This window comes from Esox lucius, chromosome 19, assembly GCF_011004845.1.
Source record: "Esox lucius isolate fEsoLuc1 chromosome 19, fEsoLuc1.pri, whole genome shotgun sequence".
Classification (NCBI taxonomy): Eukaryota; Metazoa; Chordata; class Actinopteri; order Esociformes; family Esocidae; genus Esox; species Esox lucius.
The window spans coordinates 47,139,512-47,166,188 of NC_047587.1; the positions used below are offsets into that span (position 1 = coordinate 47,139,512).

The window sequence follows — 26,677 nt, forward strand, 5'->3', positions numbered from 1 at the left end:
GGTAGTACTAACGTTGTAGTGACGGCTGCAATCGACACAACATTTCTGGTCACACCTGCTAACCCAACGACCCACACCTTTGTGGTGCTTCAAGTGTTTATGCTGTCTATAACAAAAGTCAGAATAACATATCCGTTTACAGTCCGGGCACTGCTTTGTGTTACGGGGATGGGTATGACAATCTTAATGATTGTCATAGCACAGCTATGTTTACAGGCATGATCACTGCGGGTGTTCAAACCTGTATAACACCACTCACAAACATATGACACACCCAGAAAACCCTTCAGATTCATGATGCCATAGAACTGGTTATCGTGTAAGTACATAAAGATCGTTCTAGGGTGGGTGTCCTCGCTGTTTTGCAACTTGGTAAAGTGACCATCCCGTGTTCGATGAAAGACAACAATTTGACACCCTGTCATTTCTTCAAACTGAACAATATCTGTGAATGCCACACAATCATCTAACGCTAAACCAGCTCCCGTATGTTACTCATGACCACTAACCAGGGTCCCAGCATATGTTTACTGTGGGTTCAACATACCCATCAAACGAATGGAAAAACATGTAGAATCATTATTCACAGCCACATATAAATGCCTTCTTATTTTTTTGATAATCTGCTCTATCAACAGTGTTTGAGCTTTACATCATGGGGCACCACCCTCACGGTTGTTGACAATTTGTACAACCAGCTCTAGTGATTCATCAGTCATAATCTCAGCATTACTCTGCATAACACTTTCAAGTAAATTACCAAACGTGCGTTCATTATATACATCGGCTCTCATGGCCACATTTACAGGGGATATCAGAGATTCACCAATCAACTCAATCTGCAGACGATCACCAGGCCCGTGTACAAAGTCTGAAGCTTTAACAATCAAAGTATCCAAGCCTGCCATAATGATTGCATAGAATGTGCCAAAATCCCAAACTTCACCAGTATTTTGTCGTAATTCAAAAAATTACGACAAAATAAACGGGGGCTACTAAGCTCAGTTAAAAAACCTTGCATCTGAGGATTAATCGCTGTGTAACAAAGTAATGGCCAGTTCCTTTGTATGACTGAAAATGTCTGTAAATAATTAGACTTACACAAAAAATATTTAGTCAGGTTGTGTAAGATCACAACCGCCCAGTCCAACTGACACTGATGCTGGTCACTTGGTCTGAAATAAATACAAAGAGAGTTAACAAGTGCTGTTGTGGAAATTTCTTTATACAATGTATTCTCACTGAGTAAAGGACTGAGTCCCACGGTTTAGATAGTTAGAGGAATGTGTGGGATCTGGTATTTGCATAGGGGGCATCTATTGTCTGTCCAGATGCAGATCAATGGGTTTTAGGACAGGATAGGAGAAGATACAACAGGGGGCAGTAAGGCCAGTTGGCCCCTTTGGGTAAACACTACAGTAAACATTATGGCAGGAAGGATAAGGTGGGGGAAGATAGCATTTGACTTGTGTGATAGAACAAAGGGAAAGGTGTTTAGACAGATGGCAGCATCTTACCACACCCCTTTTTCCTATGTGATATATACAGTTGAATGAGCTACATTAGTTAGAGGCTCCTCAGACGATTATGTTTGTGTAAGCGGTTGACGCGTCTCTCATAATAGTCTCTGTGCATAATAATTAATAAAATAATGTACAAAGAGAACTAGACCCTAACCCTAACCCTAACCCTAACCCTAACCATTCATATTGGGACAAGTGTTACTTACGTACCAACAGACAGCCAACACTAATACATTAAAAGGAATTATTAGCGACTACTACCGATCAAAACCATTGCAAAAACTTTCTAGAAGTTACGTTACCTGTTGTATGCATTTTATATAGTTTATTCATTTTCACTGCACTGAATTACTGGTCACGATTTGTTAGCTAGCGGGTAGCTGACGTTTACTAGTGGTTAGCTGACGTTTTCTAGCTAGCTACAGTTATAAATCAACCAACTTTTGCAGCTCTTAGAATTTGAGTCAACGAGAGAAGCTTGCAATACAATGCATGTAGTGTTCCTTACCTAGCAAGGTGACTGTTCAAATGCTGGCGTGAGTTCAAATGCTGGAGAGAGTACTGAAGTCACGCGGAAAGAAACTCACGCTGGGGAGTCGGTAAGGAATATTTGAAACTCACACGTGAAAAGGTTAAGCAGGGGGACACGTCTGGCACTGCAGGTGTTTGAGTCCGTGGCAGCATAGTGTGTTACTGATGGTAGCCTTTGTTACTTTGGTCCCAGCTTTCTGCAGGTCATTCACTAGGTCCCCGTGTGGTTCTGGGATTTTCGCTCACCGTTCTTGTGATCATTTTGACCCCACGGGGTGAGATCTTGCGTGGAGCCCCGGATCGAGGGAGATTATCAGTGGTCTTGTATGTCTTCCATTTTCTTATATTTTCTCCCACAGTTGATATCTTCACACCAAGCTGCTTACCTATTGCAGATTCAGTCTTCCCAGCCTGGTGCAGGTCTACAATTTGGTTTCTGGTGTCCTTTGACAGCTCTTTGGTCTTGGCCATAGTTGAGTTTGGAGTGTGACTGTTTGAGGTTGTGGACAGGTGTCTTTTATACTGATAACAAGTTCAAACAGGTGCCATTAATACAGGTAACAAGTGGAGGACAGAGGAGCCTCTTAAAGAAGTTACAGGTCTGTGAGAGCCAGAAATCTTGCTTCTTTGTAGGTGACCAAATACTTATTTTACCGAGGAATTTACCAATAAATTCATTAAAAGTCCTACAATGTGATTTTCTGGATTTTTTTTTCTCATTTTGTCTGTCATAGTTGAAGTGTACCTATGATGAAAATGACAGGCCTCTCTCATCTTTTTAAGTGGGAGAACATGCACAATTGGTGGCTGACTAAATACTTTTTTGCCCCACTCTACATTGATACTTCCTGTTCAGTAGAAACACTGTTCTCGTTAGTTATCGCACCTCAGCCGTGACATCACGTAATTCATTTCATTATCTATTTATGAAAAACTCATCCGCTTACATATAAACTGGCTATTGTCATCATATCACCATTAATCCCTTTAACATTTAACAAACAAGTACATAATACAGCAATCAAAAATCGGATTTCACAAGTTGCTTCAAGTCATTACGAGAATGCATCACATCTTACACGGACGTCCCAGCATCTGCCCACACTATCACAGACAGGTATTCTTAAACTCGCAAATACTACAGTTTGTAACCATCGTTGCCTGCTAAACATTTCTACCAATGTGAAAAAAACAATCTTGCATTGACCACCGTTGTACAATTTCATAAGACACGTATACAAAATGAACTGCCACCTTAACGTGGTGGAGGGGTTTGAGTACCCGAGTGACCCTAGGAGCTATGTTGTCTGGGGCTATATGCCCCTGGCAGGGTCTCCCAAGTCAAACAGGTCCTGGGCGACGGGTCAGACTAAGAGCGGTTCAAAAACTCTTTAATAATGATAAACATTTTGAGGACTGTGACGTCGCCCGGTATGGCGCAGCCGGGGCCCCACCCTGGAGCCAGGCCCGGGGTTGGGGCTCGTATGCGAGCGCCTGGTGGCCGGGCCTTTCCCCACGGGGTCTGGCCGGGCTCAGCCCGAAGGAGTGACGTGGGGCCGCCTTCTCGTGGGCTCACCACCTGCAGGAGTTACCGTAAGGGGTTGGTGCATAGAGGATCGGGCGGCAGTTGAAGGCGGGGGCCTCGACAACCCGATCCCTGGACACGGAAACTGGTTCTAGGTATGTGGAACGTCACCTCGCTGGCGGGGAAGGAGCCTGAGATTGTGCGTGAGGTTGAGAGGTTTCCGACTAGAGATAGTTGGGATCACCTCTATGCACGGCTTGGGCTCTAGAACCACACTCCTTGAGAGATGATGGACTCTTCACCACTCTGGAGTTGCCCATGGTGAGAGGCGGCGGGCTGGTGTGGGTTTGCTTATAGCCCCCCAGCTCTGCCGCCATGTGTTGGAGTTTACCCCGGTGAACGAGAGGGTCATTTCCCTGCGCCTACGGGTCGGGGATAGGTCTCTCACTGTTGTTTGTGCCTACGGGCCTAACGGCAGTGCAGTGTACCCGACCTTCTTGGAGTCTCTGGGAGGGGTGCTGGAAAGTGCTCCGACTGGGGACTCCATCGTTCTACTGGGGGACGTCAGCACCCAAGTGGGCAACAACAGTGACACCTGGAGGGCCGTGATTGGGAGGAACGGCCCCCCTGATCTGAACCCGAGTGGTGTTCAGTTATTGGACTTCTGTGCTAGTCACAGTTTGTCCATAACGAACACCATGTTCAAGCATAAGGGTGTCCATCAGTGCATGTGGGACCAGGACACCCTAGGCCGTAGGTCGATGATCGACTTTGTTGTCGTTTCATCTGACCTGCGGCTGTATGTCTTGGACACTCGGGTAAAGAGAGAGGCGGAGCTGTCAACTGATCACCACCTGGTGGTGAGTTGGATCCGATGGCGTGGGATGAAGCTGGACAGACTAAGCTTTGGCCGTAAGGTCTCCAGTGCCTGTACCAATCCCTGAACCCGGTGGTGGACACCGGAAGTAAGGGATGCCGTCAAGCTGAAGAAGGAGTCCTATCAGGCCTGTGGGACTCCTGAGGCAGCTGACGGGTAATGGCAGGCCAAGCGGACTGCAGCCCAGGTGGTTGTGGAGGCAAAAACTCGGGCCTGGGAGGAGTTTGGTGAGGCCATGGAGAAAGACAATCGGCTGGCCTCGAAGAGATTCTGGCAAAACGTCCGGCGCCTCAGGAGAGGGAAACAGTGCCCTACCAACACTGTTTACACGCCTCTGCAGCATCACGTGGCGGTCGGGGACAGTGCCTCTGGGATGGCAGACCGGGGTGGTAGTCCCTCTTTTTAAGAAGTGGGACCGGAGGGTGTGTTACAACTACAGGGGGATCTCACTTCTTAGCCTCCCCGGTAAAGTCTATGCCAGGGTACTGGAGAGGAGAATACGGCCGATAGTATAAACGTCGGATCAGGAGGAATGTTTTCGCCCGGGCTGTGGAACACTGGACCAGCTCTATACCCTCAACAGGGTGATGGAGGGTTCATGGGAGTTTGCCCAACCAATCCACATGTGTTTTGTGGATTTGGAGAAGGCATTCGACTGTGTCCCTCGCAGCATCGTGTGGAGGGTGCTTCGGGAGTATGGGGTCCTGGATCCTTTGCTAAGGGCTGTCAGGTCCCTGTACGACCAAAGCAGGAGCTTGGTTCGCATTGCCGGCAGTAAGTCAGAATTGTTCCCAGTGGCGCAATTTGAGCGTCCTAAATACTAATTGCATGTATTAATTACAAATCTATTACTGAACACTTTCTAGTGAGGAATAAAATAAATATCTCTTTGGTAAACAACCTTTGCCAGCTGACAATACTTGCTCTAATATTTATATTTTTTGAAACTGGTTTCACAGTTCTTAATTTAACACAATTTCAAATACACATTAATGGGGTTTGGCAGATACCAGATCCTGAGTGAGTTTTACAAAATTAATAAGATTTTAAATCTCATTAATATACCTGGAAAGATTGTGAAGGACAACATCTCTTAACCTTCACCTCCCTGTCTGGGTATTTAACTTTGATGGGACACGTTGCATCTTGTGGTGGCATCACTGCCTCTTCTACCAATCGCTGACACCTTTCTGCTATTGCCTAGAAAAAACATTTTAAAAAAATAGGAAAATGTTATTGTGTTACAGTGTTATAGTGTTACAACTTCAGAAAATAGTAATGAAAACATGTTTTTTCACATTAGTAATATCCTCTTAAAAGGTTTACTCTATCCCATTTGTGTGATTACATCACAATGTCGCCATAATAAGTTGTTACAGTACGATAGCAAAAATGTATTACTGTTAGACTAAGTAAAAAATGTCCCGAACCTGATATCTTGTTATAGCAATTTTGTGCTTGACATCTATACATACTGTATACAGCAGTATGTATAGATGTATACAATACAACATCTCTACAAATTTTACTTACCTCTATACGTCGCATCTCCCTGGACTCCTCTTGTAGATGCATCTCCTGCTCCCTGGACTGAATTTATCCTCTTGTGCTTTCCTGTTACAATTTTGTCTGATCTGATTGTTCTTAATATCATACCCATTGAGAAAACAGAAGTTGCCCTGACCTCCTCATTGTACAAAGCTAAACATGACACCTTGATTCACATTTTATTTTATACAGGATCACAATTTAATCTGTTCACTTAAAATATTCATTGTAACATACATTTTGACCCAGATGTTTGTGTATAACAGTAAATTATACACAGATTTTTTTAATAATCAACTTACCCTTTCCCTGTCAATTTCCAGTGATCGCTCATACTCTTGGTCTTGCTCCTTCCTTGGTGCTCTCACATCTAGAATTGCTTTTAAAGTCACAAACATCACATTTGAAATTTTCTTCTGGTCCTTTTGGTGATATCCGATTTCAAAAGAACAGAGACTTGTCTCCATGATTTGTAGTTTTTTCAACTGTTAAGTGTCTTGTCCAACCTCAATTTTTTGTATTGATTGGATGAAATTCATTTGTTTAGTGAGGCCACCCAACTTTGAGTCGTCTGGTCTCTCTCAACAACTATTACTCTGTCTTGCCATCCCATCCTGCATTCTTGTAAACATTTGTGACTGACCATGCCGGAATTGACTGGCCTTTGATTTCATATTTCTTGTTGACATTTTCTGTCTTAATCTCTCTAAAACAAGTGTTTTATCAACACTTTACTCTGTTTGTCAACAAAAGCAGAGAACAGCCAGCCAGCCAGCATGTCCTGTCACGGAGGAAAAATCTTGAATTGTCCCCAAAAATCATACATTTGAAAAAATAAAAGCTGTGGATTTTAGTCCATCCTACCCCGAAAAATCTGTAATTTTCATAGTCAATGAATGCTTGACAAAGCTATTGACATGAGAAAACGAAAACCAAATGTCCAATATAAAACTAATTTCACCACACTTCCCAGAAGTACTTTGCTAGGGAATGCTAAGTATTTTGCGAGGGAACATAATCTATTATTATTATTTTGACCATGGTGTCTAGCTAAATATTCAAATTTGGCGTGATGGTAATGCGTGACAAATTGATCTAATGTTGAGATGCAATTTTTTGACAAGTTAGTATGTCCCAATCGGTCCCAATATATATAAAACAATACATACTTCACCATCATCCGCGAAGTTTGACTTAAGTTTGACTTAAATTTGATGGTGACCGTTTGTGGATTGGTGTATTCAAGTCATTCCACAGATTTTTAATGAGGTTTAAGTCCATGCTCTGACTAGGCCATGCAAGGACATTCTCCTTCAACCACTGTGTGGTCAGTTTTGCTGTGTGCTTTGGGTCATTGTCATGTTGGAAGATAAATCTTCTTCCCATTGACAACTTTCTGGCAGAGAACAGCAGATTTTCCTTTAAGAATCTGACAGTATTTTGCCTCATCCATTTTTCCTTCTATCCTGACAAATGCTCCAGTCCCTGCTGCAGAGAAACAACCCCATAACATGATATTACCACCTCCATGCTTTACTGTAGGAATGATGTTATTTGGATAGTGAGCTGTATTGGATTTTCGCCAGACATATTGTTTGGCGTTGAGGCCAAATAATTCAGTTTTAGTCTCACCTTTTTCCACGTGGCCTTAGAATCTTCAAGGTGCGTTTTGGCAAAGCTCAGTGTTGAGTGCATGTGGCCTTTCTTGAGGAGTGGCTGTGATGGCAATTTCTAAAGTCCAAACTATTTATGAAAATGGTAGGTAAGACAGAGGAAAACTCAAATGCACAATAATCAGTTTAATCTTGCGAGGAGAAAATACACAGGTTACAAAGTAACAATGAATAATCTCTAAAGTAAAACAGGACAAGCATCATCATTTAAAGGAGAGTAAAAAGGGGTATGGTAATATGTGTGTCAATAAAACACATTCACATGGTAAACCTTTTCAACCTTTTAGGAGTCACAATGTCTGGACACCCAAGGATAGACCCTAAAAGTGTTATACAGATTAACTAATTTACGAGTAACTAATCCACTAGTGCCGGTCAAGGATGCTGTTCAAGGATGTCTCCCTGAGACAAACACCAGACCCCACTCTACCTACATTCCTTTACTTATCTAAATATGGGGACTCAGTCCTTTAATCAGTAAGAACACATCAGTGTAAGAAATTTCCCTGACAGTGGCTTTTTTCTTGCAACCCTACCATACAAGCCACATTTGTGGAGAATTTGTGATATTGTTGTCACATGCACACAATGACCACTCTTTGTCATAAATTCCTGCAACTGCTTCAGAGTTGCTGTAGGCCTCTTGGTAGCCTCTCTGACCAGTTGGTCTTTTATCCAGTTTGGAGTGACGTCCTGACCCAGGGATAGTCTGTGTTGTACCAAATACATTCCACGTCTTAATAATAGACTTCACTGTGCTTCTAAGCACTGATAAAGCCTAGAAGCACATGTATCCATCTCCTGACTTGAGCCAGTCCACAAATTTATCCTGGAGATCTTTTGACAATGCCTTGCCACCCATAGTTTCTTGTTTTCTTCAGTTACACTACCAAGGACTGAAATTCTTCAGGAAAAACTTGTTTCATGCTGAGCTAATCAAAATGACCAAAGCTGATCACAGTTGAAAGTCAATTGGCTTTGTGTGCTATTGAGAAGGTGATTAATTACACCTGGTTGGGTTTACAGGTCATTTTTAGGAGCGGGTGATTATTTTTCCAACTCAGTGATTCTGTTTTTTAATTTGTAATATTTTTGTTGTTGGTATTATATCTTTCACTTGGATGTTGTAAATACAGCTGAATAAAACAAAAATTGTTTTTGTCCGTTTTCATTTCAGGATGGAAAGCAACAAAATTTCATTATTTTAAAGGGGGGTGATTCTTTGCTATACCTACTGTATTTATCCACGCTCCACTTTTCAGCCATTGCACAACAATATATATCCACTGTAATATCATGATTCTCATACATTTAAGAGAATAATTGCAAAGAAATGACATGTAATAGCATTTCTTTGTATTTCTCTGTTATGTTATCAAAACAATAAAAATAATGTTGGTAAAAAAAAAAGGTTAATGTGTGATAGTGTTAAATAAACTCCACGCTGTGTAGGCATTTTATTACAGAATTTCCACAAAATAAGCCATTATTTGTGGGCTGTATAACACATTTGTGGTCATTAGACATCTGTATATTTCGAGCTGAATTCAGTAAAATAAACCTCAACCTGTTTATATAATTAATACAATGGGGAGAACAAGTATGTGATACACTGCCGATACTACTTACAAAGCATGTAGAGGTCTGTACTTTTTATCATAGGTACACTTCAACTGTGAGAGACGGAATCTAAAAAAAAAATTGAGAAAATCACATTGTGTGATTTTTAACCCGTATGCACCCCTCGGGCGTTTGTGCATTTTTGATTTGGGGATCATTTTGTATGTGTTGCAGCTAGGGGCATGATTTTTTGGCAGAACTCTTATTTTTGTAAAATTTTGAAATCCAATGTCTTTAACTCTTTCATGTCTATCACACTCTGTTTATGAATTTTGCTCTTGACACCTTCATGGACAAAAACTTCCCATTGAAAACACATTTTCTTATCTCACTGCCATTAGAGTATAAAACCATGCATTCTGTAATGTAAGCATTTCATTTTTAAGAAAAGTAGTGACATTTGAAATTTTTACTGTATTACACCACACACATGCTCACACACACACACATGCACTCAAACACCCACACACATATACAGACATGCGCACACACATACAAGTGTGCACACCAACACTTTTGGGGCACCTTGGTAGTCACATGGCTAAAAACAAATACAATACAAATACAAGAATTTCATCCATTGGCCTACAATGGGAAAATGGTTGAATCTGGTATAAGAGTTTTTGTGTGCATGTGTGTGTGTGTGTGCACGCGTGTGTGTGCATGCATGTGCGTGCACGTGTGTGTGTGTGTGTGCGTGTGTGCGTGCGCGTGTGTGTGATGGAATACAATCAACATTTCACATAACACTACTTTTCTGCAAAATGAAATGCTTACATTACAGAATGCATGGTTTTATACACAGAATGCCAGAAGGAGTATCTGGCATTACATAAAATATACTAATGCAATCAAATCAATTTTGGTGCAAATCTTTGACATATCCAAGACTCTAATCACCACCAAAGCCCCATGCCTCTACTATTTATTAAATGGAAAATATTATTTTTTGTAATAAATAATGAGGTAATTCAAACAATCAAGCTGGCATTTAAAGGTTTAAAATCCTGAAAAGTATTGAATGTTTGGTTGTTTTGAGCAGGTTTCAAGTTGTTTAAGAGATTTATGGAAAAAAAAAGCTGAAAGAAATATTAATGTATAAATATTTTATGTCAGTTTATTGGATGTGTAAATTTTTGTCCACGAAGGTGTCCAAAGGGTAGTACATTTGAGGGGTGCATAAGGGTTAAATAATTAATTAGCATTTTATTGTATGACATACACTTACCTAAAGGATTATTAGGAACACCTGTTCAATTTCTCATTAATGCAATTATCTAATCAACCAATCACATGGCAGTTGCTTTAATGCATTTAGGGGTGTGGTCCTGGTCAAGACAATCTCCTGAACTCCAAACTGAATGTCAGAATGGGAAAGAAAGGTGATTTAAGCAATTTTGAGCATGGCATGGTTGTTGGTGCCAGATGGGCCGATCTGAGTATTTCACAATCTGCTCAGTTACTGGGATTTTCACGCACAACCATTTCTAGGGTTTACAAAGAATGGTGTGAAGAAAGGGAAAAACATCCAGTATGCGGCAGTCCTGTGGGCGAAAATGCCTTGTTGATGCTAGAGGTCAGAGGAGAATGGGCAGACTGATTCAAGCTGATAGAAGAGCATCTTTGACTGAAATAACCACTCGTTGCAACCGAGGTATGCAGCAAAGCATTTGTGAAGCCACAACACGCACAACCTTGAGGCGGATGGGCTACAACAGCAGAAGACCCCACCGGGTACCACTCATCTCCACTACAAATAGGAAAAAGAGGCTACAATGTTTCCTGGTCAGAGTCTCGATTTCTGTTGAGACATTCAGATGGTAGTCAGAATTTTGGCGTAAACAGAATGAGAACTGTGATGGCAATTTCTAAAATCCAAATAGTTGTACGAAAATGGTAGGTAAGACAGGAGAAATCGATTGCGCAATAAACGGTTTTAATGAAACTTGCAAGGAGAAAGTATACAGGTTACAAAGTAACGGTGAATAGTTTCTAAATGAAAACAGGCAATCGACAGTATTTAAAGACAGGAGAGGGGTGTGACAAATCCTGGACATTCCAGATCAATCAGGACACATTCCCTCTGTTCTATAACACACGTCAAATGCTATCTTCCCCCACCTTATCCCTCCTGCCAGAATGTTTACTGTAGCGTTTACCCAAAGGTTCACACCAAGGACAGCTCTCCTTCCCGCCATAAATACCTTCTTCAACTGAAAGAGTTCTTACAGTATCTGGACAGACAATAGATGCCCTGGTGAGTTCAAACAGATAAGGAGATAAAGAGTAACCCTTTCATCAGCTGACACCAGTCAATGATGCCCCCTAAGCAAATGCCAGAACCCTCACATTCATCTATCTATCTAAACAGAGGGACTTAGTCCTTTAATCAGTAAAAAATACACTGTATTAAGAAATTTCCACAACAATCCGCCCTATATCATGAAAGATCATGTAGTTGTCACATGCAACTTTTAACCAATTTTATTCCTAAGACATAAATCATCAACTCATTAATCTTCAAACACAATCTTACACAACATGATTTTTTATGATATCATCATCCCAGTAGTTTGGGAACGGAAACACCTCCGAAATGTCTAACTCCCCATTTACACGTTCCTGGACCAATACCTGTGTGGCAAATTTAGAAACACATAGTTTGATTAAACAAGACAAGAATATACCACAAACAGCCAATAGGGCAATAGCGGCTAAGGCAGTAGTCAATAACTTGTATATCGTCATCCCCCAGGGACCAATCATAGAAGTCAACCCTGAGAATGGGTCCCATCCATGAACTGTATGAAGTATTTCTACACCTTCCTTAGTCTCTTGTACCAAATCATTTACCTTTTGTGATGCATCTGAAATGTATGTACAACACTCGGATCCCACCACCTTACAGACACCGCCCTGAGAAGCCAAAATCAAATCTAATGCCATCCTATTCTGCAAAGCAACTGAGCGGGTTTCACTTAACTCCATGCCTATTGCTGCAATGGTATCACTGGTCAAATTCATGTGTTTCTCCAACACTTTGGACAGGGCCATTATCTCTGCCTGTGAGGTGTATGTGCCATATCCTGGGATCAACACACTGAATATACGTTGAGTTCTAGTAAGTGTTCGCTTACGGCGAGCTTGGGATAGATGTAAAGCTCCCATTTCCCCATGATCAGCCCGCCTAATCAAAGGGACCAAGTACGCCATGTAACATACTCCACCTGTGTCCCTAGGAATGCAACTGTATGCATTCCCACCACAGACTATATAGACCTGCAAGAAATTTCCACAACAGAACATGGATCCATCATGCCTTGTTACCACTGTGCAGGCTGGTGGTGGTGGTGGTGGGGGATGTTTTCTTGGCACACTTTAGGCCCCTTAGTGCCAATTGGGTGTCGTTTTAAATGCCACAGCCTACCTGAGCATTGTTTCTGACCATGTCCATCCCTTTATGACCACCATGTACCCATCCTCTGATGGTTACTTCCAGCAGGATAATGCACCATGTCACAAAGCTCGAATCATTTCAAATTGGTTTCTTGAACATGACAATGAGTTCACTGTACTGAAATGGCCCCCACAGTCACCAGATCTCAACCCAATAGAGCATATTTGGGATGTGGTGGAACGGGAGCTTCGTGCCCTGGATGTGCATCCACAAATCTCCATCAACTGCAAGAAGCTATCCTATCAATATGGGCCAACATTTCTAAGAATGCTTTCAGCACCTTGTTGAATCAATGCCACATAGAATTAAGAAAGTTCTGAAGGCGAAAGGGGTCAAACACAGTATTAGTATGGTGTTCCTAATAATCCTTTAGGTGAGTGTAAGTATTTGATCACCTACCAACCAGTAAGAATTCCGGCTCTCACAGACATATTAGTTTTTCTTTAAGGTGTATTAACTGCAGTGTGAACTCGTTACCTGTATAAAAGACACCTGTCCACACACTCAATCAAACAGACTCCAACCTCTCCACATTGGCCAAGAACAGAGAGCTGTGTAAGGACATCAGGGATAAAATTGTAGACCTGCACAAGGCTGGGATGGGCTACAGGACAATAGGCAAGCAGCTTGGTGAGAAGGCAACAACTGTTGGCGCAATTATTAGAAAATGGAAGAAGTTCAAGATGACAGTCAATCTCCCTCGGTCTGGGGCTCCATGCAAGATCTCACCTCGTGGGGCATCAATGATCTTGAGGAAGGTGAAGGATCAGCCCAGAACTACACGGCAGGACCTGGTCAATAACCTGAAGAGAGCTGGGACCACAGACTCAAAGAAAACCATTAGTAACACACTATGCCGTCATAGATTAAAATCCTGCAGCGCACGCAAGGTCCCCCTGCTCAAGCCAGAGCATGTCCAGGCCCGTCAGAAGTTTGCCAATGACCATCTGGATGATCCACAGGAGGAATGGGAGAGGGTCATGTGGTCTGATGAAACAAAAATAGAGCTTTTTGGTCTAAACTCCACTCTCCGTGTTTGGAGGAAAAAGAAGGATGAGTACAACCCCAAGAACACCATCCCAATCGTGAAGTATGGAGGTGAAACATCATTCTTTGTGTGATGCTTTTCTGCAAAGGGACAGGACGACTGCACCGTATTGAGGGAAGATGGATGGGGCCATGTATCGCGAGAACTTGGCCTTCCCTCAGTAAGAGCATTGAGATGGGTTGTGGCTGTGTCTTCCAGCATGACATCGACCCGAAACACACAGCCATGGCAACTAAGGAGTGGCTCCGTAAGAAGCATCTCAAGGTCCTGGAATGGCCTAGCCAGTCTCCAGACCTGAACCCAATAGAAAATCTTTGGAGGGAGCTGATAGTCCGTATTGCCCAGTGACAGCCCCGAAACCTGAAGGATCTGGAGAAGGTGGAGGAGTGGGCTGTTACAGTGTGTGCAAACCTGGTCAAGAACTACAGGAAACGTATGATCTCTGTAATTGCAAATATTAAGTTCTGCTTTTCAGATGTATCAAATACTTATGTCATGCAATAAAATGCAAATTAATTACTTAAAAATCATACAATGTCATTTTCTGGATTTTTGTTTTAGATTCCGTCACTCACAGTTGAATAATACCTATGATAAAAATTACAGATTATTTTGCAGGTTATCAAATACTTGTTCTCCCCACTATAGATGCCACGCAAACCTGGATTTATGAGTGTTTTGTGCGTGTCTTTGGGTGTGAAGCTTGTCCTTGTGTGTGTGTGTGTGTGTGTGTTCAAGTGGCTCTATAGTTAGAGTGAAATTTGTAATTAAGTTCTGTTTGATTCCCAATTTAGCCAAATGTTGTGTCCTATGGCAAGGGACTCCCCCCTAATTTATTCTACAAAAATGTACCTGTACTTATTGTAAGTCGCTCTGGAATGTACACTATATTTTTTGTTATTAATGCATTTGATTTGTGTTTAAATACATTGTAAATATAAATAATCTTCAAAGTGTAGTAAAACAAAATTGGAAATTGATTCCTTTATTAGAAACTTGCTAAATTAACAATTTATAATGATTTGACATTACTACTCAATTCTGGTAATGGTGTGATTGTTATTAATGTACAGAAGAAAAATCTCTAATTTATTACTTACTTTATCTAACTTGGCTAGTTTTAATATTATTTTTAACTTAACCTTTCAAATGGTAATTTTCATTTTCAATGTGTGGCTTAGAAAAATTAAGCATTTCACTATATAAAATGTCTGTGAGTGTGACATTCATCTACTATCTTTTATTACACTGATGCTGAGAATATTTTGTTGTAATAATATAGGCTATTCCGCAAACAGTCATTTGACAATGTGTCATTAGGGTTTCAACAGTATGCCAAAATATTATTCTTCAAAAAACTGTCCTTTATACAAATTCCTGTGAGTTAAAATGGTGTAAAGGTGCCCACATTAATACAGTAAAGCATCAAGAAACACAACTTCTGGTGCAATGGTGCATGCCAATCAGCCTCATGGTGGCACAAGCCTGTGAAGTTGGACATCATGGATTTTCAGCCATCTTAGTTATTTTGAAAAACACTTAAAACACTAGTCATATGGCAGCAAATGACCAATCTTGATGTAGTTTGACATTTGGTATCTATGTATGAAGATCTGTATGAACTGTTGTATAAACCAGACCAGTATGTAAAAAACTACCATTGGACAGGAAAAAACATCAAACATTGGGTTAATGTTTGTACATGTGTGCAGTTTCTTTTACCCTACATACCATATTGCCATACTTTTCATGCTAACTAAATGCTGAAACCTAGTAAATGCTGCTTACAGCTTTAATTCAAGTTGCAAATGTAAAGTAAATTGCTCAGTTACAATAACATATACATTCCAAGGGGTCTTCAAAGTTTCCTTTTGTCATTACTTGGTCCCCTTAATCGCTGCTTGCAGCTATATTTCCTTTTGAAGCTTGTCGTGTCCATATTATGATTCATAATAACATTCAAATCTCCCCCACAAATTAAGATTCTGTCTGCTTCAACAGCTATGACATCAAACAAAGTTTTGAAAAAAAATGTATCGCTGTCCGGGAGTGCATATATATTTACCAATGTTATTGGTTCATTTTCTAATCTACCCTTTACTATAACATATCTCCCCTCCCCATCTTTGAGCTCCTTCTCTCAATCAAATTGAATCATGTTTGATATTAAAGTTACGACCCGTATTCTGTATCCCCCTTTGTATGAACTGTAATATAGATTCCTGTAGACATATTTTTCAGTTTATCATGTTTTGACTGTGTTAAATGGGTCTCCTGTAAAAATAATTTGTGCTTTTTCCCTGTTCATTTTGTCATAAACCCCCCTTATTTTTTTGGTATGTTCAGACCATTTACATTCAGCGACATTATTTTGACATTGTTAGACGACATTATGATATACTACTCCCAGAAAGTGCACTCCCAAACAGTTCTGAACTACGCACTCATAAACAGTTAATCCAGAAAGACAACTTCAAAAGGTGGGGGTGCGCCACCTTTTGAAGTTAAAATAAAGAAAAGGAAACACACTGTGGATCCTTCTTTCTTAATCAGTCACTTTAATCCAAGGTGTGGACAAGGGCCCATTCAACAATCTACATCATCTCTTGTCCTCTGTCTAATCGTGTCGTTTGACTTTGTCCATACCCCGTCACTGGCTGCCACTTCGATACTCCTGGCACCCTCCCGCCCGCCGCAGGTTCCGTGTCTTCGACTGACATATCCACGGTGTAGCCTCTTTCCTTCATGTCTTGTGCAGCTTCTCTGGCGCTTCCATACGTCTTCACACCATTGTTCCAGTGAATCTGAATTTTTGTGAGCGGTGTCTGGAAACAGATGCTATTTTCCTTTAACACTTTCTTGATGCCCACATATGTCTTCCGCTTCTGAATGATTTCAGTGGGGTAATCATGGTCAAAGAGAACTTGTTTTCCGCCCACCTGTATCTTCTTCTGCCATGTCTTCTTCAAGACCGTTTTATTTAATCTCAAACTGTAGGAAGTTGGCCACAATTGACCTGGGAGTGGGTCCTGGTTTTGGGGTGAGGGCTCTGTGTGCTCTTTGGATCTGAAGATTAGTCCCCTCAGGCAGCTGGAGTTCGGTTTTTAGCAGTTGTTCCAGGAAATGGGCAGCGGAGTCACCTTCCGTGCACTCCGGTATGCCAAAAATGTGAAAATTGTTTCTCCTTGATCTCCCTTCAAGATCTGTCACTTTCACTCTGAACCGCTTTGTCTGCTCCTACATCTCCGCCAGTACATCCTTTGCGCCCGCCGTCCACTCTTCCAGCTCTGCGTGTCTGGGCTTTGGCGACATCAGTCTTTTGTGTCTGTAGTTAGTTTTTTGTCTCGCTTAGCTTGCAGTCAATTTCCTGTCGGAAGGCTACTGATTTCTTCCTTAGCCTCTTGTTTCAGTTCACCCTTGAGTGTAATTAGCTTTTGTCGTAACTCTTGTTTAAGCTCTCTTATGTTGTGTATGGCGAGTCCAGCCCGGAGTGTCTCTGCCTGGCCTTGGCCATCAGTTTTCTCAGCTGCACCTTCCTCCTGTCCGTTAGCTCTAGCAGTGTGAGCAGCTGTAGTAGCGCTAGCAACACTCTCTGAGATTTCTTCCATTACGAGTTGTTTTTCAATGTTTCAATGTTTTTCCAGCTTCCTTGTTTGTTTCCTCCACTCATGCCTTGCTTGCATCAGTCGAGTTACATTTATTTGTGATTTTTTTTTAACCGCCTTGGGAGAGCTCGTTAACTAGGTGTTTCTCCACCATGTTTCCGGAAGTCCCCGACTGGATCTTCTTAACCATCCATAGTCGACATCCGCGATACCGCGGACAGTGCTCATTTGCATAATTATTTCGAAAAATAGATTCGCCATAATCGTCCGATTCCAATGGTATATTATTTGTAGCCACTTTCCTGAAGCGTTCCGTGTATAATTGGGGTTTTCCGTGTATAATATGGGTTGTATAGTTTGGGTTGCTATGAGAACTTTTCACCAGGCAACAACATTGCCTATTCATCTTAGAAAGGCTCATTTGTACATCAGAATAAATATTACAAGCGTGTACATCACTATATATGATGTTTTGAACATAAAACATCGTTTTGTATTATATATAAGATATAAAAATAAATATTTAGTCAAAATAGTATGGGGATGTTCTTGAGTTTTTGGGAAGAAGTTGGTAATTTTTCTGAGTTTATAAAATATATAAGTCCAAACGTAACTAGCGATCTAGTGTGTCATTACACCTAAAGGAACCGTTTTATTGCTTTATAATCTTTCATTTTATAGTGTTTCATTTCTAGGTTGAAGAACCAAATTTTTTGGGGGTGCCTATATTTTTTACCTTCTATTATATAATTATTTCATTATTTTCAACCCAATTACAGTGCAATTTGATAGTAAAGGCATGAAAGTATGAGGAAATACCATTTACACAAAATCTCATAATGCTTTAAAAAAAAAATCTTGATGCTGAATGGCAGAAATGTTTTCCGAAAACAATTTTTTTGCCTTTCAAACAGATGAGTTTTATAAATAGTGACCCATAAGTCTGTTTTTATGTGTTTTTATTGTAGCCAGAGGGGTTGCTATTACCAGGATACATCATAATAGGTTGTATCTGCCCCTTGAACGTAAGTACCCCAGATCTGGGGTACTAAACTAGAAGATGGGCTGTAGTTTCAACACGGTTTAACCAATCCGCTAAAGCTAGATGTTGTCTGAAAGCTGTGAATCTCCTTTTTCCGGTCGTGTATAATACCTCTGTCCTAGGTCTTACTACCATTTATGGGCATGCAGAAATGTATGACCCTCCCCCACCCCCCCCCCCCCCCCCCCCCCCCCCCCCCCCCCCCCCCCCCCCACGACACCAACACAAGATGGCTGCTACCTAGTCTCAGCGTCGAATTTTTATGAAACTAGTCAAAGTAATGATTTACATCGAAGCCAGACACTCCATCGAGCAGAATAACATCTTATATGGCTGCCTGGGGGCTACTATTATCGATCCAGACCTCTGAGAGTCAACATCTTCATTGGAAAATTCGTTTTCAACAAATACCATACCTCTCACAGGGTAAGCTTCGATTTGGTCTGTGGTTGAGCAAAAGCTTCATATTAGGTATCAAATTAATCGTTAGGTTCTTAGGAACAAAACTAGACTATCGGCAATGTTTTCTGATCATGTATGACTACATAGCAATGTCAAATGTCCACAGAGTGCCTACATGTTTTTGCACAAAATACATTGCCTTGTTCGCTTACGCACGGTAAACATCGTATTCACTTGCATTTGGCTAATATGAAACATGGCTAGCCTTGTAGCCAATGAAATAAGCTTTCCAGTGATATGCAGATGTCCTAGGTGGGGGATAGCCACTCCAAGGAAACCTTCGCGCAAAAGGTACCATTGTTACTCTGCTCTGGAAAGAGGCGCATGGCGCACGCTACTCAGCTATTGTAAACAATTAGATTCAGCGATTATACAATAATTATGGCTTTCCAAGGAGTAAAGAGAAGCAAAAAACGAAGAATATTGAGCAGGGGGCTAAAAAAACGAGTAAATTGTCCGTCTTGGAGGCTTTGCATGCTGTAGTCTCATGGACTCTGACGGTAGCGGTTTGGACCTGGGCTATTTGTTGATGGATTGGATCCACTAGTAGATCGGTAAGGAAATTCTTGTCATACATTTTATTCATGTAATGTATTATATGTATTTATTTTGTATGATTGGCTTAGTTACATGTTCATTGCAACGTTATAGACGTCGTGTTGCGTTCCAATGGAACATCATTTCTTTGTTTACAATGAAGCTATGCTACTTGGTGCGTTTGATAAATAAGACTTTGATATTAGATTAGATTCAACTTCACTTTCATGCTTGTTATTCATGTTGTATATTATATGTATTTATTTAGTATGAATGTCCTGTTTTTTGAACCTTTTGGATTTAGTTTACGTAGCCTTACTTACAATGGCCATTGCCAAGTTGTAGTCATTGGGTCCCGACGGGGGCGTAGTTTATGGGGGGGGGTAACCCCCTCAATATTCAAATCCATCAGTTACAACCCCCCCCAATATTTCGACATGAGAATTACAGTAGATCAAATGAAAAGTATGAAGAATTCATATATTTTGTAACAATAATTGTTCCTACTCAAATATGAGTTTGTCATAATCAAATAGGAAAAAAATAATAATAATACTCCCCTCCATTGAACCGATTGGTAACGCCCAAGGCGCACTTTTTCCAAAACAACGCGAGTGGAGAGCACACGAGTCACGACGACGGGTAACGTTCATAAATGAAGAGAAGCTCTGCACAGCGGACTTTATTTAACTGCAGGTCAGAGAGGGATGTAAAAAAACAACAACCATGTACTGAGAATGAGGTATGAGAATATTGTGTAATAGCTAAGTACACACCAGTGAAACCAGATATATTTTAGCTAGCTAATCTCCATTTCAATGTATTTAACTTATAGCTCACTTATCCGTGGCCTATTCAGTGAAGTGGAAACTCTGGTCAGGTTGCTTTTGGTTGTACCAGTGTCATCTTCTGAAGCAGAAAGGAGCTTTAGCGCCCTAAGAAGGTTAAAAACTTGGCTACGCTCAAGTATGTCACAAAAGAGACAGAATCATGTGGCAGTTTGTCATGTCCACCAAGACAAGTTGGACCTCTTAGACAACAAGTTGGTGTGCCAAGAATTTGTTGTTGGTTGTGAGAGACGCAAGCAGATATTTGGAGCTTTCATTTAAACTGTGTAATCATAATCACTGTTCTGTGCCTTTGAGCAAGTGGTGTATCTAAATTTAATGTTTACAGTTGTTCAAGAGCCCATGTGTTTCCCTTTAAAAAAATTAAATGCATTAAAATGGAATGTAAAAATCTTAAAATAAATGTCTAAATTTTGTCTCTTTCATATTTGTATATGTTGATTTTGTAATCAGTTAAAGCATATAGAAAGAAAGAAAGAAAGATGATCCAATAACAATAACCCCCCCAATGTTCAAACCAAATCTACGCCCTTGGGTCCCGTGCCACATAAATAGAATTTCTTTGTCCTAGACGACTGTAATTCGGTGCGTTTGATAAATAGAATACTTTGACCTTAGATTAGATTCAACTTCATTGTCATACATGTATTATATGTATTTATTTTGTATACTGGGCCAGTTTTCTTTTTTATCCTTTGGATTTAGTTTATATGGCCACAGAAGTATGCATGTAGTAACTGAAAACGTCTTTATCAGACTTTGTTTCATACTTCTAACTTCCTCACTAAGAACTGATGGATGTAGTTTGTGTTTTCTGTGCAAACAGTTTAGTTTTGTTCTTTTCATTATAATGTAGATTTTTTTTATGAATCAATTGTAATGATGTGCATCTCACAACAACATATCCCTTTATTTTATTTACCACAGAGAGATAGATCTGAAGATGAGGACTGGCAGCCATCCCTCCCCAGCAAGCGCCCCCGCTCCTCAATGTCTCCACCCCCCACAGTTGTGTCTACCACCCCCACTCCAGGCCAGACATTTCTTTTGGGGGACATTTTTTAGGGAAATCTTTTGGGGAATTTCTATCTATTGCTGTTTATAATAAGATTGATAGTTTTTATACTTTCTGTAGTGTTGTTTTTATAGTGAATATGTACTTTTAGGCACATCCAATGTGCAAAAACAGTGCCATTTGTAAATAGTTGTCAGTTATTGGATTTTGCACTACTTTATAAATGTTTGATAACACATTTAGTTTTTTGACCTTTTATTCATCACACTTTATTGCTTTTATAATTGGATTGATTGTTTTTATATTACTTATAATGTGGTTTTTAAAGTGAATATTTACTTTTAGGCACATCCAATGTGCAATTACAGTGCAATTACCCTTTCGGGACACTTTGGAGAGGTTGAAAGGACACTTGAATGTATGGCACATTATAATAAAATAATAGTTGTAATTTTTTTTTTTGATATTTACATTTTTTTGGCACATCCAGTCTGCTGAAACAGAGCAATTATCACATTAGGCCACTTTGGAGAGGTTTAGGGACACTTGGGAACGTCTATTGACACCACTTACTAAAACAGCTGCCCAGCTCATACTCTTATGTCTATCAAGTTCAAATTTTTTGGTGATGATGGTGACATTTTTGGGAAGCCATTTGTTGTGTTTTCAGATCAGAACAGCAATAATTGAATGATTGCTTGTTTTTCAGAAAGCCAAATCTAAAAAAAATGAGTAAAAACGGTTAGAAACTTTTGTGTTTCATCTTCTGTATTTAGAACTCCCTCATTCCTATATATATTCTGATTATTTCCTCATAATCTCCCAGGTGTCTTGTTTCCAAAGATACCAGGATTGTGCATGTCCTAACAACATAAGTCCACATGAATAGCAGTTACTTTTGGGTATGTCTATTTAGGCGGAGGTTACAGAAATGAATCTAGGACCCAAAATGTCCCAGTAGTGAAATCCGGCCGAAAGCCCCATAGGCTACCAAGGGTTAACGAACCGTTAGCCTCCGGTATCCAGCTCTCCAGGAATCCACAGGTGTCTTCACCTTCTGTGGCCTCAGGTAGATTAACCGGCCGTACATTGGAGCGACGCGAACAAGTTTCCAGGTTCAGCACTTTCTCTTTATTTTTCCCCTCTGGGTTTTTCACCTTCTCTTGGAGCAGGTGACAACGTCTTCTGTTATTCAGATTCTCGTCTCTGCCTGTGTGAGTCTTACCGAGCAGTCTGTAATGTCTCTCCTTACTTTTTCAATCACGTACATTATGTCATTTTATTTGGACGAGACCTCAGTCTTCATGGTGTTAATAGCTGCCAGTATTGTTGTCAAAGAGGAACCGGACTCTTCCCTGGCAGTAGTAGTGTCTCCCTCTGGCTGTTTCTCTGTGCCAAAGCTAGCAGCGGGGCCAGCGCTAATGCTAGCTTCCATGGTCTCGTTGTTAACGGTGAGCTTGGCCTTGGCAGTTGAAGTTGTGAAATTAGTCAGGTCGGTTTGTTGTGTCCGTATCATCTGTATTTTCTTGAGCCTTGATGTTGCAGTTGGGCTGAATGATACAAAAAGTGAAGATTTGAAGAGTTGAGTAGCAGAGCAGTCTTACACGTGTCTACTCAGCAAGCCGCCATAACCGCAAGTCCAAATTAACCTTATAGATAGTTGTTCTGTAGACTCTTCTCTTTCAGTACCATTCAATTAATTTTCTCTTTGAACAACATATTTTCAGTCCTCAGAGTTTGGCATTCTAATTCAGGATATTGAATCTATTTCTTACAGATTTCACTGTAATATGATGGAGTTGCTAGATCATTATCATCAGGAATACCAATAGACTGGAAATAATTTTCACCTTTGTGGGTAGATTCCTTCACAGGAGAATCTCCTGTGAGAATCTGGTCTGTAGTAGGAAGCTTACTGCTGTCTGTTGGAAGGATTACTGCTGTTGATGATGCATTTTTAGCTTGTTCTGTTTGGCGTTTTCTCTTTTATCTTCTGTCGAATACATCTAAGCGCAGTCGTATATGGTACAGGATTGTCTTTTTCCCTAAAATGTAAGTTCCATGTAGTTAAGGTTTAATTTTTCGTATGGTGTAAGGTTTTTAAATTAATAATTCTTGCAATGAAAGCAATTTGTTATGCCACATTTGACAGTTAGCTAGCTAGCTGACCGAAAATGTCCCACAAACACAGTGAGCATCAGGCTTCTTTTAGCACTTAACCTTTGTTAACAAAGAAAATCCACAGCATATTGCCAGCATATAAATAAATATTATATTAATGTTAGGAAGCATTAGCATTGTATTCTGTAGCTAACTTTACCTGATATTAAGTGGTCATTGCACAAGCGGAAATCCGTTGCTTGTGGGACTCCATTGCTCTGTTTTCTTATGGTCACTTCTAGCACGTTTTATTGCAGTGATCCATTTATGTCTTTCAGGATTTTTAGGAATCTGATAAAATTAACTTCCTTTAATTTTCCTCCAGTTGTTCTGGCATCCATGCACACAAATGCTGTCCACATGTTCACTTTCTCCTGCTTTCCTGCCAATATGACAGTGTTTTGATTTCGACTGTTGAATGCCGGGATTGTGTGACGTCATCTACAGGAGCTCTATAAACACCCCACTGCTCTTAGAAAGGCAGTCATATCAGTCTTGCTGTAGAAACAATGCATAGTTCATTGCTCCCCAAACTTCCTCCTGGAGAGTGACAGTGCTGTAGGACTGAAATCTCGGAAAGATGATTCCATTAATTACCTAGATGAAAAGCTAACTGCTATTGGAGAGAACCTAGGGGTCAGTGTCTCTCCAGGAACCAGGTTGGGTAGCCCTGCGTTATGTTGGTCATTTACAGGTGTTCTCTCCCATCAATTTCCTTGCTCTCTGTCTACTTCTCACTCTTTTGATATGTACGATGCCCTGAGGAATTTAGCTTGCTACAGAAACACTTGTTGATGAATAAATGCATTAGATCAACAGAGCAATACAGAAAATGGCAAGCTCAATTTCTTGCATTGGGTTTTGTTCTGCCAGCCCACACCCCGCCAACTCAGCAGTCTGTTTGTTTGTTTTTATTTAGAGAACTTCTACGGTACTCCCAAGCCCCCAGCCGAACCGAGTCCGGCAGCCCCTCCCCTGAATGTGAGTGAGGCACTGCTGCCCGGAGCCCGGCCCAGTGCTCAGGGCAAGAGGAAGAGGAACCAGTCGGTCAGTAACATGGAGCAGCGAGCCAGCCTGGAGCCGCCTGAGGAGGAAGAGGAGGACGGCAGCCCCCCCGCGGTCAATGGGAACGGGGTGGCCATCACACCTGGTAAGGGGATGGGTGTGTGGGGGATATGGTAGGTATGTGGAATACAGTGTGTGTTTTAAAGGGTATTGGTAACCATATTACAAATGTAGGGTTGCTCTCTGGGTTCACTATACATAGGTGTATGTTTATATTGTCTATCTTTCAAAATAAATGTTACTGAATTGGGTGAAAAAACCCTACTACAAAGGTAGGGTTTCTTTATAGGAACAGGACTTGTCTGTCCTCAGTAAATAGAAAACACACTGTGCAGGCTACTTTTATGTCCATTGTAGATTATGGTGATTTTATCTATTTGCTTGCTGTGGCATCCACATTACAACCACTGGATGTTATTTACCACTGTGCGTTTAGCTTTTTACAGCTGTAAAACAGTTTGGGGTGTCAGTTTTCATTGTTAAAATAAATAATTGTCTGAATGGATTGATTTTACTTTTTAGCTTTACGTCACTACTTGCGGTTGGTTTAGTTGCTCCTTAACAAGAGCCCCTTGCAGTTACTGTAACTTTTTCAAAATCTTCAAGTTGTCTTAAAAACAACCAACTTTCTTAAAACCACCCTTAGACCCTAGTTCCCTTCTTAAATTCACGAACCACATAAACGTGCATACTATACATGAACACACTTTCACACAGAGTTTCAATGTGTACATACGTGCACAAATGGACACATGCTCGTTCACACGCATGCATGTGCAGACAAATAACATTTAGATACACATTACACACAAGGTTGAGTCACAACCAAGCCAACACGGAAGAATGGACAAAAGAAAAAGAAAGAGGGTTTCAGAAAGAGAGAGAGAGATGTGCAGAGACAGATTTTGACTTCAGGGATCTAAAAGACTGACTTAGTTCAAGAGAGAGTGACAGAGAGAGCAAAAATGGCCAACAACAAGGGTAAAAATGTGCAGGGAGGCAGGGATGGAAAGAGACGGAGAGGGATAGAGAGAGAGAAGGAAAATTACCGGAAGATGGAGAGGGGCATAGAGATACAGTATATACAGCTCCGGAAAAAATTAAAAGACCACTGTGATGGTAATTCCATCGATAGGAACTCTTAAAGGAGTAAGTACAGAGACAAAATTATAATTAGCAGTTTATTTGCAAATAGAGAGACTCATCAAGAACAAAATAACCCTCTGAGGAATCTCTGAGGAAAATACATGAACAGTCCATATTTATAACAGTTAAAAGGGGTGTGGTAAGTTACTGCCCAGCTGTCCTATGTCAATAATACACATTCCCTTTTTTCTGTCAATACCTAGGTTTGAACAAAGGGGCAGGCTGTCCTCCCCCAGATTAAACCAAAGACCTTGTGGGTAACCTTTTCAACTCCAAGGGACACACAGTATCTGGACAAAGAACAACTGATAGGTTTAAACTGATAGACAATTAATGGATAACCCAATGATCTTCTGAGACCATCCAATGATGACCTTAAACAAATACCAGATCCCCCTCTCCTACAATCCTTTTCTTATCTAAACATGGGGACTCAGTATAGAGTTGAGAGGGAAAAGCAGATGGAATGGGAGAGAGAAAAAAAGAATAACATTGAGAGGGGAGTAGTGACAGAAGGATAGAGAAATTAAAAGTGGAAGTAAGATGGATGAATGGAGGGCAAGAGTTGTGTATATTAATGGAAACCAGGACAGCGGGAAATAGAGGGTGAACATAGTGATACACAGAGAGATGGAGAGAGGGGAAGCTGGAGTGGCACAGATGGACCAAGTGGGAGAAAGGGGGCGAGAACCAGGACTAAAACACAATTAAGGACAGAGATTGATCGAGGCCAAACTTCCCTATATGGCTGTGACAGACCCCTGGGTTGTGTTTGTCACACTGTTTTCTCTAAACCAATGTAAAAATGCAGGGACATTAGGATGTCTTGGCTGAGCTCTATTTGAAGCACTACTGGAATCATCAAATTCAAGTTGTGAAGACAGGTAGTGTATTTTGTCTTTTCAAGTACAACCCCGTTTCCAAAAAAGCTGGGACTCAGTGTAAAAGGTCAAGAAAAACAGAATGAAATGACATGCAAATGATTTACACCATTT

General features: G+C 40.8%; 1 protein-coding gene across 11 annotated transcripts in view; it reads left to right on the plus strand.

The window, feature by feature from the left end:
- Positions 1-26,677, plus strand: part of LOC105009031 (membrane-associated guanylate kinase, WW and PDZ domain-containing protein 2) — a 364,503-nt gene that overhangs the window by 181,689 nt on the left and 156,137 nt on the right. For all 11 annotated transcript variants that reach the window (XM_020044758.2, XM_020044759.2, XM_013131917.3 and 8 more), the window contains exon 4: positions 24,391-24,621. In XM_020044758.2, coding sequence (XP_019900317.2) covers positions 24,391-24,621 — 231 coding nt within the window. The remainder of the gene's footprint in view (positions 1-24,390; positions 24,622-26,677) is intronic.